The 16077-nt window shown below is 36.8% G+C and overlaps 1 protein-coding gene and 1 long non-coding RNA gene across 5 annotated transcripts in view; one reads left to right on the forward strand and one right to left on the reverse strand.

Annotated features, from left to right (window-relative positions):
- Positions 1 to 59: 59 nt before the first annotated feature.
- cuedc2 (CUE domain containing 2) lies at positions 60 to 8896 on the reverse strand. Of its 2 annotated transcripts, none has more exons than XM_037781688.1 (9): positions 8739 to 8896; positions 6680 to 6766; positions 5668 to 5811; positions 5504 to 5565; positions 4546 to 4676; positions 4222 to 4389; positions 4073 to 4137; positions 3920 to 3980; positions 60 to 2687 (listed from the first exon to the last, which is right to left on the reverse strand). In XM_037781688.1, exons 2-9 carry the CDS (start codon positions 6751 to 6753, stop codon positions 2541 to 2543), a joined length of 852 nt encoding a protein of 283 aa, XP_037637616.1. In that variant the 5' UTR covers positions 6754 to 6766; positions 8739 to 8896; the 3' UTR covers positions 60 to 2540. The 2 variants fall into 2 exon arrangements, with proteins under 2 accessions (XP_037637616.1, XP_037637617.1); XM_037781689.1 differs by having other exon boundaries at positions 6680 to 6763; positions 8739 to 8814.
- The window catches only part of LOC119495329, a 68979-nt gene continuing 60997 nt past the window's right edge, over positions 8096 to 16077 (forward strand). For 2 of the 3 annotated variants that reach the window (XR_005208448.1, XR_005208446.1), the window contains exon 1: positions 10719 to 10788. This is a non-coding gene — a long non-coding RNA (uncharacterized LOC119495329). Of the gene's footprint in view, positions 8362 to 10718; positions 10789 to 16077 lie in introns of those variants that run through there. The other variant, XR_005208447.1, reaches the window with a different exon arrangement.

Here is a 16077-nt window from a genome sequence, read left to right on the forward strand (position 1 = left end):
TGCTTTTGAACTAGCATCTCCAGTAACATGAGTGAACAATTCAAAGAATACGATGTAAATGATCTACAAAAATTAGTATTTTATTTACTACAAATTGTGCGTCAGCGGTTTCTCAAAGCAGAGGGTTAAAACTCTGAAAACAACTAGACTAAACAGGTTCATATAGTAATTAAAGAACAACACATCTTTTCAACACTCGATTGTGTTACACCTACACTCAGGAAAACTAGATTATACCACCAATCAAAAGCAATCGCCTATAGTTGCTTGAAATGGAAGCAGAGGGGAACACAAATAAACCACAATATATATTTGTAAAAAAAACACCTGACCAACCAATTTATCCTAATATACAACTAACAAGAATCAAATAAGAATCCAATCATAATCATAATCCCCACGACCAACAATCACAAGCGAAGCAAAATTCACAACACAAATGAGATGAAAGGAGTCGTGATAGAGGACCTCTTACTGTATGTAACATCATGTAAACAGACCCTAAAAGCATCACAACGGCCCTCTTCACAATAAATACATGATTGGAGACTTTGCAAATCTAAACATCCATATCAAAAATAAAGACAATGCCATTGGAATGAACTTTAAAATCAAGTCCTCCTGCAGCATGTTTCGCTTAACATTTAGGGGGCAACCACAGTCCTCCACTTCATTATGACAAAAATGACACGGCTGTTATAGTGTGAGCACCTCTTGAGGATTTAATTTGTTGTGCTAGAAAATGAATTACCAATTAATTTATTGATAGTCATACAGTGTTTTCCATTCAAGTTGAGTGACAAAATCATATTTAAAGATGCACCCCTTGTTTGGTCAAGAGTTTAGTTGTGTCACTGAAAGTAGGTCTCTGAGATCGTAGTGACGGGCCAACAAAACGTTTCAAACATTTTAAAGCGTGTTCTATTTTTCATTTTCAAAATTAACAAAAAATATTTTATGTAGTGTTAAACTTTGCATATTATCACATAAACTTCCTTTATTTGCCCTAAGGGGTGTGATAGGAGATAAACTAGAATTACCGCCTTGCAGTTGTACGCCTCCGCCAACCAGTCAAGTTGCAGTTTACATCCATGTCTGTCCAAAATGTCATTACCTCATCATTTTATCCTGTTAAACATTTCTGTGAAATTGTCATAATTAGTGTCTTGAGTTATGGCCAAAAACGTGTTTTGTGAGGTCACAGTAACCTTTGACCACTAAAGTGGAATCAGTTCATCCGTGTGTCCAGGTGGACCTCTGCCAAATTTGAAGAATTTTGCTCAAGACGTTCCCGAGATATCACTAGAATAGGACGGACGTGAGGTCACACTGACCTTGACCTTTGACCACCAAAACCAAAGCAGTTCATCCTTGGGTCCAAGTGGACATTTGTGCCAAATTTTAAGAACTTCCATTTAGGCGTTCCTGAGATATCGCGTTCACAAGAATAGTCTGGACGGATGGACAACCCGAAAACATAACGCCTCCGGCCACGCATAAAAAACAATCAGGACTGTGGCCTTCCTCTTGTGGACTTAACTGCTAGCAGCATATTTACTTGTTATGAGGACAATTCGAGGTGCCTCATCTACATAAGACCTTCATTATAAAAAGTTATCTGGATAATTCTGTTAAAATCTGCAGAAATTCAGCAACTTTATGCAGATGACTTTATCCTGTTAAGCTGCTTCGTACAGAACAGATTCTTTAGTTGAAATTCAGTACTGTACACATTATAGTCTAGTCTTTGTAAGTAAAACAATACTGTGGGTGCATCATAAGTTCTATAAGTTAGACATCTGTAGCACACCATAGGTATCCAACAAAGAGACCACATATCAAACTCTTAGGTGAGGATTGCTGTAGCTACCCGCTGTACAAATGTTAGTAAAAAGTCTATATTATTATACATTTTGTAGCACAACAAATTACCCAAATCACAAGGCTTGAACAAACATTTCCGCAGCACTGTTTTCCTGTATGATGTAAAAATAGATCTTTAAATGAAATTGGCATCAAAGACTTGACGGGTACATAAAAAAGCAGTTGAGGCTTGGTAATGTCCAGAAGAATCTCTACAGCACCACGAGAACTTATTTACAGAAATGACAATAGACTCCTCTCTACAACTTAGTGTCATAATTATGATTCTATATCGTCTATTGGAAGTTAAAAAATATACAGATAAAAAAAAGAAAAGGAAATGAAATGAAGAGGTAAAAAAAAGATAGTAATGTCAGTGCAACATCAGACCTGCTGAGATGGCAAAAAGTAGATAGGTTAGGCTGTTACGCAAACAAAAACACAAGTTACAACATCCTCACCAAAATATCACACACAATTTCAAAAGCTCCTCAAACAACTGAAACACTGTAACTGAATAACCGAGGCATATAATGGTAACTAGTTTAAAATAAGCCACTGACACATTAACGAATATCTTCCTTTACTTGGGAAAAATCAGGCCAAATGAACTTAATAAATAAAAAAAAGTGTAAACAATAGTGTCAGTAGCTGCTCTTGCACTATTGTGCTCGTCATCAATGGAATCTGTACTTTCGTGCAGGCTTGAGGTTGACGTATGTCTTCTTCATGTCCTCTTCTTCGTCTTTCTTCACGAGCTGATATCGCTCTCCTTTTGTGGTTACCACTTGGTTACCGTGGTACCGAACTAGCTTCTTTGGAGCCTGTAGAAATCACACCAGAATGCAAGTTTATTGCATTAAACCTATATATATACTGGAAAAACAAAGTTTGGAAACTTGTGTTTGGTCGATTATTTCTCTGTTGTTACAATGCTAATTGGTATTTTATTTTACATCGTTGGAAAGCCTTTTTAGTGACCTTCGCAATGATGTCCAACTTGTAAGGATCATGCATTTGTGGGATGAGCAGCACAGCTGATTATGTGGGTAGCGCCCAAGAAAAATTTGCCAAAATGCTCCGTCAATGGTAAACAGTGTATTCTCATAAGGCTACCAGGAAGCCTGCAATGACTGCCCTTCACCGTCAGGCCCATTTGCGCTGGTGTCAACAACACAGACAATGGAACCTGAACATGTGGGGGAATGTCATGTTCAGTGATGAGTCCAGGTTCTGTCTGCCAAAGTTGGATGGCAGGGTCAAAGTATGGAGACGACACGGAGAACGCTATGCTGATTGTTGCACCGACGGAGTAACAGCTTTTGGTGGGGGCAGTGTCATGGTGTGGGGCGGCATCTCCCTCACTGGCAAAACAAGGCTTGTCATCATTGAAGGCCATCTGAATGCAGTGAGATATCGGGATGAGATTCTGCAGCCAGTGGCGATCCCATATCTCCACAATCTGGGACCTAACTTCATCCTCCAAGAAACAACGCTCAGCCCCACAGAGGCAGGGTTATCACAGACTACCTCCACAATGTGGGGGTAGAGAGAATGGAATGGCCTGCCAAGAGTCCAGACCTCAACCCAATTCAACACATGTAGGATCAGGTTGGGCGTGCTCTTTGGTTAGAGTGCCCAACACAACCACGCTGGCTGACCTGCAACGAATCCTGGTTGAGGAATGGAACGCCATCCCACAGCAACGTATATGTCTTGTTTGTTCCTTGTTACTGATAGAGAGTTCAATCATCCAATCCACCAAACAACTCAAAACAAGAGTCAACACCAACAAGAGAATACACTGTTTACCATTGACTTTGCATTTTGGCAAATTTTTCTTGGGCGCTACCCACATAATCAGCTGTGCTGCTCATCCCACAAATGCTGGATCCTTACAAGTTGGACATCATTGCGAAGGTAAATAAACAGGCTTTCCAACGATGTAAAATACAATGCCAATTAAAATTGTAACAACAGAGAAATTATCGACCAAACACAAGTTTCCGAACTTTGTTTTTCCAGTTTATATACATTGTGAATATGGAGTACTTACATCTTTGGGGGTGACAGGCCGGTGTGTTTTCTTATCATCCTCCCTGTCCACCAGCATGTACCTATGGAGATGAAACATAGTCATATAAACAGAAAAACAAAGAAGAAGTGAGGCCAGTTCTGCTCTCCATGGGATACTAGCAATCTTACTCACTTCTCAAGGATGCTCTCTTTAAGTTTGTGGTCCGGTTGTGAGGAAACACTCTTCCCGTGGTGTACCTGAGGCAACAGGACGACAACATCAAATCAGACTACAAGGTAAAATACACAGTGACAGTGTTTCTGTGTGTAGCAGAGACTCACGTTAAGAGGACTGGGGCTGAGTTGGATGTCGCCCTCTATGATAAGGCGCACAGCTTCCTCCATGTCTCCTTTGGCGATAGACAGGGCGCTGCGAGCCTCAGACAGACTACACTTGGGAAACATCTCCAGCAGGTGCTGCTCCTGGGACTCCCACACAGACACCGGTAGCTGGACATCATACACATTTATATTAGCTCTAATTTTGATGAATGAAAACTATAGATATCAACAGTAGGGCGCACAATGAGATTAAGTTCAATTATAGTGATTCAAACGCTTCAAGAAAATAGAAAACAAGGTGCTGATGTGTGATGAAATGATAACCTTGGCAGTGGCGCCCTCTGTCTGTGTTTTAAGGCACTGCGTTTCTGCTGGTGGAGGTTCACTGGGCAGGTTGGTGAGTTTCAATGAAATCTCTTCTGTCCTTGCCTTAGACTCAATGTTTTCTTCATCAGCTGAAAAGGAAACAAATCAACATCAGCACACTATAGTATACATGTTAGGCTGATGATCCCCATCTAAAATGAGGATGGCATTTCAGGCAAGTTGGAGCAAATATGATTAAAAAAGTAAAGTCACTACATCATGACAGTAGTGCATGAGACAGGTAATTCGAAAAAAAAAGTGCCTCTGTGTCCTCCGGTGCTCCTAACGGCATCTGCAAGATTATACAGACCGGAGGAAAACAACCAATCACAGCCGAGCTGGAGCCTTGCCATCTCTGAGCAGCTGTCAGTCTATTGCGATCTCCGATCAAACGGTCAAACTAGGCAGCGCTGATCAAATATGAATCAATATTCTGTTACTGTAATGACTATTCCTCGCATAAAATGTTTTCAGAAACATCTTGTAGTGTACTGTTTTGCTGTAAGATGAGAAAGTTTGTGACCCGGCCGCCATGTTGAGATCAGTTGAGGAAATACCAAGCACCACCAGCCGGAGCAAACTTTCTCATATTACAGCTAAACAGTACACTATAAGATGTTTCTGAAAACATTTAATGCGAGGAATAGTCATTACAGTAACAGAATATTGATTCATAATTGATCTCCATGAGGAGGTGCAGAAGTCTAGTTCTCTCTCAGAGGACTTGAATTACAATATGCTGAAAGCTTATTATGGATTTTTTGCCCGATGATGCCAAAAATAATCTGCCTACTGCCACTTTAAGTTTGTTTTGGTGACTCCTTTGGTTACATTATGAAAATGAAGAAATCATCTGAAAAGGGTTAGACTGCAACAGTACTGCATGCACTAGAAATAATAATAATAAAAGCACTACCTGAGGTCCGAGCAGTGGCTAGTTTTGAAGCCAGATTGAACATCATTTCGCAGACTTTGACACTGCAAAAAGAACAACAAATGACAGAGTGTAGTGTGTCTGGCCGTGTTTGTCACAGACACGTACAATCAGAATAGAAAAAAAAAGTGTGACTGTCTGTTTACCTGTCAATTTCAGCAAAGCCAGGTATGTAAGCTTCTAGCATCTCTGCAAAGACCTCCACGTCAAAGTTCTCCTCAACACTCTGCTGGGAGCCCAGATCCTCCAGGACTCCAGTGATGTAAGACAGAAGAACATCATCCAGTGTGCTGCATTGAGTGGTTAAAAAACAAGTTACGGTAAAAAATGAATGAACTGGACTTTTTTTGTAAGGATGCAAAAAAAAAGCTGCAATAAAACCAATTCAAAATATGATATATGTTGACTTACAGATTGAATTGGATAATGAGAAGGAATACCAAAGGCATTTTAGCACTGTTTTCTCAGCATTAAGTTAGCTAAGTATTTACACAGAGATGCAGTTACACAGGTGTTTAGGGGTGCGCACCTAGACTCACCAGGGGGTGGAGGTACGCAGTAAGAAGTAAGGGTACTCATATGGACAAAAATCAGAAGAGCCGGCACTCAGTACTTGTGAGTATTGGCCCATTTCAGGCACTGGACCAAGAAACCAATTGATTAATTTATAGAAAAGTTGGCAGATTAATCGACTATAAAAATAATTGTTAGTTGCTGCCCTACATTACATGGAACAAATCGTGAAAACTATTAAGATTACAGGCATGGGCTGGAAAATCATTTTCTCATCCCCAAATTCCCTTCATTTTATTCGTTTTATCCTTAATGAACTAAATAAAAGGATTTAAAATGCTGCTTATTATATGGTTAACCACACTTGTCCACATAATATAAGCTAGCTATTTTGTCAACAATATTTCATATGTCACAACCCTCTTTACAAACAATATGTTTTAAGGCGACGAAAAAATCTCAGGAGGATGCCAGAAAACTATGAACCTATTCCTTACGTTTTGGTAAGTCTAAAAAAAAAAAAGCAGGACCCAAAACAAACAGAGTAAAATAAAATAGGATAAAACAATTAATATGTAATTCCATAATAATTTCTGCTGCTGCTTTATGAAAGCTGCATCAGAAACACACTGGGGGATTGTTTACCTGAGATCAGCATCAGAGATGTAAGCCTTGATAAATTCGTGCAGGGCACTGTGGATGATTTTGTGGAGGTCCATTGCTGCTCTCCTACTGCAGGAAATACAGAGTCAAAGCAGATGGTCATGGCAGTTATAGTGAGCAGCAGTGACTGCAAACCTTAAATAACCAAACAGTTTTCTCCTCATGTACCAAATATGGTACACCATAAAATTGAAATATTATGTGAAATGGAAAAGATATTTGATAAGGATTTAGAAATTAATCCAATGTCTTTGATTTTAGGAATCCCAAGTACAAATATAACTTCTTCAGCCAACAAAATGTAATATAACATTCTTACATTTGCTGCTAGAAAAAAATGTATTACTACAGTGGATTAGTGATAAGAAACCCTCTGTTCAAGGCTGGCGTAAAGTCATATTTGAGATGGTCCCTTTGGAATATCTTACAAATATTCTACATGCCAAAATAGATCAGTTCCACAATATCTGGCAGCCCTATCTGAATTATATTGGACCTGATCTCTCCTCCATTATCTCACAAGGAGTCTCCTGAACATGAACTCATATATCCTGTGACTTATGGACTATTTCCTATGGCCTCCTATATATATATATTTTGATCTGAGCTGTACCAGTATGTGTTTGTTTGTTTGTTGTTGTTGTTTTTTATTCTTATTCTTATTGTGTTTGTGAAAATAAGAAAACCCAATAAACATATTATCAAAACAAACAAAACTAGTGCCCGATGTAAGTGCCCTGACGTGATTTTTTTAATCCAACATTGAAGAATAAGACTAACAAAGTTATCTACAACGCATTTACTCATACGAACATATTACCACATCATTCCCATTAAAGTAAGTTAACTTAAACTGACTTATTTCCGTTAATTATATAAAGTATATATATATAAAGTAGATCAGTTCCACAATATCTGGCAGCCCTATCTGAATTATATTGGACCTGATCTCTCCTCCATTATCTCACAAGGAGTCTCCTGAATATGAACTCATATATCCTGTGACTTCCCTGCACTATGGACTATTTCCTATGACCTCTTATATACATTTTTTTTATCCGAGCTGTACCAGTGTTTTTTAAAAAAAAAATGTATTCTCATTCTTATTGTGTTTGATAGTCATACAGTGTTTCCCATTCAAGTTGAGTGACAAAATCATATTTAAAGATGCACCCCTTGTTTTGTTAAGAGTTTAATTGTGTCACTGAAAATAGGTCTCTCAGGTCATAGTGACGGGAAAACAAAACTATTCAAACATTTTAAAGCATGTGTTTTTCATTTTCAAAATTAACAAAAATAATTTTATATAGTGTTAAACTTTGCATATTATCACATACACTTCCTTTATTTGCCCTAAGGGGTGTGATAGGAGATACACTTATTGGTGTTTGAAAACCCATTAAACATATTATAAAAAAAAAGAAAAAAAAAGAAATGGTACACCAGACATACAGGGGAATGTTACAAAAGCATGTCTTATGAAAGCTTGGTTGTGAAAGCTTGTTGCCTCTGCAGCATCAGGTCAGTTTTGACTTTTACGACCCACCTAAAGGTTACATGAACTCCTCACCTGGTGCATCCACTGTCCAGTTAGCAGCAAAGATGCATCATAAAACACACATTAAACTAGTCGAGGAAGCTTCTTAACGTCTCCACTAAACAAAGTAAGTTAACTGACATCACAGTAAGCTTACATAACATGTAAGCATCACACTCACGTCCTGCTGCATAGCAACCTCGCTAGCTTCAGTTATTAGCATTAGTTAGCTGACATAATGTTTAATTAAGCCACCAGTAGCTGAACAGTTGCAGCCGTGTGTTGTTAATCATCTCACACAGACAGTTGTTGTCATATTATCTCCACATTGTCAGTGTGCATTTATCAACAACGTTAACCTTCATCTTTGGTTGCTAGCCAACTAGCAGGTTGCTAAGTGTTACCTAACAACAGCTAGCTAGCTAACGCTTAATAATGCCTAATGAACAAACCGACCTCGTGTTTCTGTATCAGAGAGACTTTGAAGCAGGAGTTTAAACTCACCGTGACAGTGTTTATGGGGACATGAAGCTGTAAGTTGTGAGGATGCTGGTCGGTGCAGTGGTTGCAGGCTGCTTCTTATGATTCAAAACATTGGTGACGTCATTTCCTCTCATTGTGATGAATGTGTGTGTGTGAAACGTGTTGAGAGTTCATGGATGTGAAATGCTGTGTGGAGCTGAGAGAAGATGTGTTATGTATAATGAAAAAGAGAAGAGTTCAGCAGGCTACAGAGATTACACACTGAAGCATTTTTTTTTTCAATATTTGATTTATTGTTTTTTTGTTAATTTTGAAACAACAGAACAAACATTCACAAACAATAATAACATTTTTGGTACAAAGAAACTTAACAAACTTAATATTAATATATAATAAGTCAGTATAGATACAGGAAAAACATTATATACAAAAAATAGATAAATAAATAAATATAATATATATATGGTACACTAAAATACATGTTATCAAGAGCTCGTTATCCTTAAAACTTTTTAAAAGGAAATTATCATCACATTTAATTCATGATGTCTAATTATCTTTTGATATGTTTCGATATATTTTCTTTTCTTCTGTACTGTTTTTTGTATGTATATCATTGTTTTCCACTGTTTGGTTAGGTTTTTCTGCACATTTTGTGTACTTCTTGTTGTTTAACTTTTGTTGTATTTTTAAATTATGTTAGTTTAGATCTTTCTTCCTTTTTGTTATTTTTTTTCTCTCCTGGGGTTGAGGGGGTCCTTTGGATAAGCCTGTGGTGGCTTCTTGACCTCTCCTGACACATTTCTTGTTTTTTGTTCATTGACTGGATTGTGTGCAGTTTTATATATGTGCAAATAAATAAAAACAATAGATAAATAAGTAAAAAGAATAAACAAGTAAAAATTTAATTAAATTAAAAACAATAAAATAAAATAAAATCTATTTATATATACATATATATACTGTATACATATATACATACATATTCGCACATGCAGTATATACACATACAAAAACACATATAATCAAGTAAAAAAAAAATCAGTGTACAATTCAGTCATCATCCTATTCTATGTCCCTATTCACAATCATCCTGCTCCAGCAATGATTCAAATTACAAGCTACCTTGGAGTGACGGTGGTAGCACCAATCCTTATCCGATCACAGGGAGCTACAGTCAGGCCGTTCATAAAATGTATGAAAGGTTTCCACATCATATAAAAATCCTCAACTTTACCTCTTACTATGAAAGTCAGTTTTTCTAATGCCAGACTAGAAGACATCTCTTTAATCCATTGACTAGAGTTAGGTCTCAGAATATCCTTCCATTTTAAAGCTATTACACGTTTGGCTTGTAGCAAACAGAAATGAATCAGTTTACGTTTCACTGAAGCATTTTTTAGAGCTCAAACAATTAGTCGATTATTAGATTTACTAACCAATCTATCAACAGAATACATGTCCTGCAGAAAATTCATTCAAGTCACTGTCTTGCACACCTGCACACTTCCTACAGGACTCCTTCACAACTGAAACATACTCCTGAGGGACTTTTTGTAGTTTGCTGAACAGCAACTATTTTGATAATCGATTAATCATTTGAGTCATTTTCAAGCAAAAATGCTCAAAATTTGCTTGTTCTTGCGGCTTCAATGTGAGAATTTTCTGTTTTTCTCTGTTTTTATATCATTTCAAAGTGAATATCTTTGGGTTTTGGACCAAACAAGACATTTAAAGGCTTCACCTTTGGCTCTTAGAAACTGTGATGGATGTTTTTCATAATTTTCTGTCATTTTATAGACCAAACCAGTGCCTGAATTGAACTAAAAAAGGTGACGGTAACCTAATTCAGCAGTTGCCTGATATGATCATTGCATGTGTCTTGGATATATTTATATTTATATGTATATGTATATCTTGTCTATGTGTCAGCCCTGTGATAGTCTGGCGACCTGTCTAGGGTGTACCCTGCCTTCGCCCAATGTTAGCTGGGATCGGCTCCAGTCCCCCTGTGACCCTGAATAGGAAAAGCTGTTACAGATGATGGATGGATGGATGGATGGATATCTTGGTAATATATCCCACTTCAAATGTATTTATGCATTTCATTACATAGATTAGGTCTACATTAGACATACATGCCCACAGTTTGTACATAAATGTATATTTGGTTTAAAACTTTTTATGTAGCTATTGATACAAATCAAATTGTGCATAAATATAATATTGCATATTATGTTACAATAAAACCAATTCAAAATATATGATAAATGTTGGCTTACAGATTGAATTTGATAATGAGAAGGAATACCAAAGGCATTTTAGCACTATTTTCTCAGCATTAAGATAGCTAAGTGTTTACACAGAGATGCAGTTACACAGGTGTTTAGGGGTGCGCACCTAGACTCACCAGGGGGTGAAGGTACGCAATAAGAAGTAAGGGTACTCATATGGACAAAAATCAGAAGTGCCGGTACTCAGTACTTGTGAGTACTGGCCCATTTCAGGCACTGGACCAAACAACCAATTGATTAATCTAGAGAAAAGTTGGCAGATTAATCGACTATAAAAATAATTGTTAGGTGCTGCCCTACATTACATGGAAAAAATCTTGAAAACTATTAAGACTACAGGCATGGGCTTGAAAATCATTTTCTCATCCCCAAATTCCCTTCATTTTCAGTTGTATCCTTAATGAACTAAATAAAAGGATTTAAAATTATGCTTATTATATGGTTAACAACACTTAGCTATTTTGTCAACAATATTTCATGTCACAACATTCTTTACAAACAATATGTTTTAAGGTGACGAAAAAATCTCAGGAGGATGCCAGAAAACTATGAAACTATTCCTTATGTTTTGGTAAGTCTAAAAAAACAAAAAACAAACAGTGAAATAAAATAGGCTAAAACAATTAATATGTAATTCCATAATAATTTCTGCTGCTGCTTTATGAAAGCTGCATCAGAAACACATACTAATGACTCTTGTATGTGGTGTCAAACAACTGTTCAGGGTTACATATCCCTTTTGTAAAAATGTTAGAATATATATTTTTTTTGTATATTAGTTTTCATTTTATTTTATAAATATTAGACCTAGGCTTTTACAACTAACCCCCCTCAGATCCCCCAATAGACCAGTTTTTGTCTTTTTTAGTGGGGTACAGGGGGTCTTTAGGGGGAGATAGCAGGTCAACAGTAGATGTCACATAGAAGTGGTGTACATCACCTGAAAGCTGGGAACATGAAGATTATTTTGAGATGCAGCACTGTGTGTAAAATTGTTCTAGTCATAAATCAGAAATAAACATGAATGAATGAATGAATTAGTTAAAATAAATTGTGAGAGTGTATAAGGGTTTAGAACATTATGATAGAAGTATATGATGACCATCCCCATGCTCTACTATGTCTCATAAGTTGTTGCAGCAAGTTTTGGGCTGATAACATTTTATACACAGATTTGGTGCTAAATTTAACCATTTTTTAACACTGGAGAATTGATAAACTGATCAATATTTCTTCCAAAATACCACATTAAGACACCAAGACCTTGAGGAACATTGTGGAAAAAGCCACGCTTTGATTTGATATCAAAAACTTTTGACATTTGGAGATTTCTGCAAGAATTGCATTTTTCGGCGATTGGATGGCAAGCACTTCTGTTGCGTAAACTGCTCAGAAACTTCCTTATTGTCAGTCTACCTAGGAAAGCCATCCATCCTCTGAATGCTCTAAGTCTCTATAGTTTGTGGGTGTAAAGTTTGATGAGGCTGTGATTATCCTAGAGGTCACCACAGGTCATTTTATACAGTGAGGTCAAATTTAAAAAAGGGTCTCACTACAATGAAATTGCTACTATGGGGAGTAACATCATCACACATGAATACAACTGGACTCATTGGATCCACAAGAGTCTCAGCTTTACAGTGATACCAAACGTATGTAACTCCAAGACTGTTTAGGGACCCCAGTATGCAGAAATATTCAAACACATTTTTAGAATAGGAGAAAATAACACTCTTATACTGCATTCAAAAAACTGCATTGCTTTTGCCCCAAACTGTATGTGATTATCATAAAGCGGGCATGTCTGTAAAGGGGAAACTCGTGGGCACCCATAGAACCCATTTTCATTCACATAGTTTGAGGTCAGAGGTCAAGAGACCCATTTTAAAATGGCCATGCCAGTTTTTCCTCTCCAAAATGTAGCCTAACTTTGAAGCGTTATTTAGCCTCCTTCCCGACAAGCATGGCAAGGTTGTTACCAATGGATTCCTTATATTTTCTAGTTTCATATGATAGTTGTATCTTCACTTCAGCTCTAAAACTGACCCTGCTACAGCCTCTGAAAGACAGTAAAGTTGGTCGGGATTGCTGGTCTCAGAAGGTTAAATATACAGCTAACATGTCTGGTTCAGACTTTCTCCTCAATAAATGTGAAGCTTTCTGTGACCCACCTTTCCAGACTCAGTGTCTGAACATTGGTCTAGCCTACATTAGGCCAGTAAATAGTCTACTCTCACTTGGACATTATCTTATATCTTTTGCCAGATCCATACATAGTTGATGATCAAGGTGTTATCTGAGGCAACATCAATGATGTCATCAGATCCTGCTCTCAGTTACCTCCGCCTGTGTTGGTATTATAGCAGATATGTACCTGTAAATCATTAATGCCCATTCAATTGTTCCCCTACTCCCTTGGCGGTATCTCTTGCCGGCAGTAGTATTTCATGGGGGGAAATATGGTACACGCTGCTGATAAAACAAGCAAGAACAATTCTCAACTTGGCTGAACTCCGTTTCAACTCTGAGCTCATGGCTAGACAGGTGGGGCTGAGGTATCGGAGGAGAGCGTGTAAAATCTACAGCAAAGGAGAGCATCTCGGTTTTCTCCCCGTGTGTTAACATCTGACACTGAGAGCAGCCTGCAAACACACACTAACACTCACATAACACTCAGGAGCATCAATATACTGGAACATTATGTTCACACTTGTATTAAAATTGTACAGACTCCAGCTCCAGGCAACATTTGTTTACACTTTTACATACAAAGCCAATTCTTAACTGCACTGTCACATTTAGCCCCAAACAATAATGATCTGAAAGCCACCCTGGATCCTCTATAGCCTTACGAAAAAGTAGCATACATCAACATTTATTTTATGAAGTATACTTAAATAAAGTTTTGAGTATATTATCCCCAAGTATACTTTATGTAGTAAGTATGCTAATATCACTGTACTAGTAATTGTAAGCGTTTTACTTCAATACTTTTTTGAACTAAATTGGCCCACTTTTTGGTTTTTAAAAGTATACTTTTAAGTATGCGTTAAGTGTAAGAATAGTAAACACTGAAAAGTACACTACTAGTTAACATCTGAGTTTTATTTTGTACTAAACTATACTATAGGTATACTGATACTTAGCCAATGATTTATGTATTACATAAAGATACTTGCTCCTTATGCTATTTGACTTGACGTTTTATGATGATAAAAAAATGTATACAATTTGTTTGCATGCCTCCACGGTGAACGAAGAATTCCAAAACTTACAAAAATCTTGATGAATTGAAGTAAATTTTACAAACTGTTACACACTTTAATAGGCTACTCTATCAAAAAGTAAGCACAACTACATGCCAAGTATTGACCTTTCTGTAGGCCTATAAGGCAAGAATACTTAATTATACTTTTATAAAATATATCTCGATCAAAAGATTAAGTACAAGTATAAGCCAAGTAAAACTTTTCTGTATACTTTCTGTATAAGATAAGTAAACTTAAGCATACTTTTGTTAAGTATATCTCTGATAAGTACATAAAAAGTAAAAGTATAGTAAAGTAAAAGTATACTCTCTTATTTTAAATTTAATAAAAGTATACTAATTGCACACTTGAATTAACTTCTTCTTGGTAATGGTATTCATGTTTTTTATCTTCTTCAATACAGAATTCAGTGGTAAATATTAACTCGTACTGACAGACCTACTAAAGCTGAAACTGGGGCTTCTTTTTTTCTTCTTTTTTAAAAAGTAAAAGGTGTTCCAACACAAGGTGGCAGCATTGAGTCATTAGTGACAGCAGGACCTCATCCACGTCTCAGAGATGGTTTACTCTTCACACCTTCCAGCAGTAGAAACAAAACAAAAGAGATTTACTGCCAATATCAGATCCACAATAGTTTATAGCGTCTCTTGGGGATTAAATAATCTTATTGTCGTTTTCAAAACAGCCCTTTTCAATCTGTGACACACTTTAACCTTAAAAGACAGAACTTGTGAGAAGGGCTGCAACTAACGATTATTTTCATTGTTGATTAATCTGACGATTATTTTCTTGATCAATCGATTAGTTGTTTTGTCTTTAAAATGTCAGAAAATGTCGATCAGTGTTCCCCAAAGCCCAAGACGACGTCCTCAAACGTCTTGTTTTGTCCACAACTCAAAGATATCAAGTTTACTGTCATGGAGGAGCAAAGAAACCAGAAAATATTCACATTTAAGAAGCTGCAATCAGAAAATTTTTACTTTTATTTCTTTAAAAAAAAAAATAATACTCAAACCGATTATCAAAATAGTTGTCGATTAATTGAATAGTCGACTACTAATCGATTAATCGTTGCAGCTCTAGTTGTAAGTGGAGTACAGGTCATTTTTCCTGGTTTCTCATTTTCTTTATGAGCAAGGACTTCACATCTTTGTGCATGCGGTGGTTAAGCAGCCCTTGCTTTTGTGTGAGTGAGAGAGCGAGAAACATTTACTTGCCAAGCATCCTCAGCCAGTGATGCACTTATCCAATCAATGTTTAAATTACTGCATAATAACACCTTGCAAAAGAGGAAATTTCAGATTTTCTCTCACTAAGATGAGGACACATATCTCTCAGGTGAAATTAGTCTCACTTAAAAGATAGAACCACTTCATGATGAAGGTTAAACCATCTTTTGGCTGCTTTGTCGTGGTCACTCCTCCCCAAAAAGTATCACATGAAACAAACATCCTGAGAGACACACAGACATTCAGCTGTATAATCACTGTATAACATATAAACACACACAATAAGTCAAATCAATGTATACAAATGTCATATACCTTCAATAATAACAAGGAGCATAATGCGCCTCAAGCAGTGTTATTAATAAAAATTGCCATAGAGGGAGGCACAAACAGGTAGAATGGTTGAGTTAAAACAGTGTGACAGAACCGATTGTTTTGTGCATCTGTGTGATAGTAAAAATAGATGATTAAATATGTTTGCATATTCTTATAAAATGTATTTAATGTAAGTTTGAAATGGACAGATTCAGTTTATTCAAAGCTCGTATACGAAGGGAAACAAATTTTG

Source organism: Sebastes umbrosus, chromosome 10 (assembly GCF_015220745.1).
Source record: "Sebastes umbrosus isolate fSebUmb1 chromosome 10, fSebUmb1.pri, whole genome shotgun sequence".
In the NCBI taxonomy this organism is placed as follows: Eukaryota; Metazoa; Chordata; class Actinopteri; order Perciformes; family Sebastidae; genus Sebastes; species Sebastes umbrosus.

What these genes read in the sequence shown, in the direction of transcription:
- cuedc2 (XM_037781688.1), bottom strand. Translation starts at nt 6,753, where the DNA reads ATGGACCTCCACAAAATCATCCACAGTGCCCTGCACGAATTTATCAAG. An exon ending in GGCTTTGCTGAAATTGACAG is followed by an intron (nt 5,566 to 5,667) that starts GTAAACAGACAG and finishes TTCTTTTTGCAG; the next exon opens with TGTCAAAGTCTGCGAAATGA. An exon ending in AAAGAGAGCATCCTTGAGAA is followed by an intron (nt 3,981 to 4,072) that starts GTGAGTAAGATT and finishes TCATCTCCATAG; the next exon opens with GTACATGCTGGTGGACAGGG.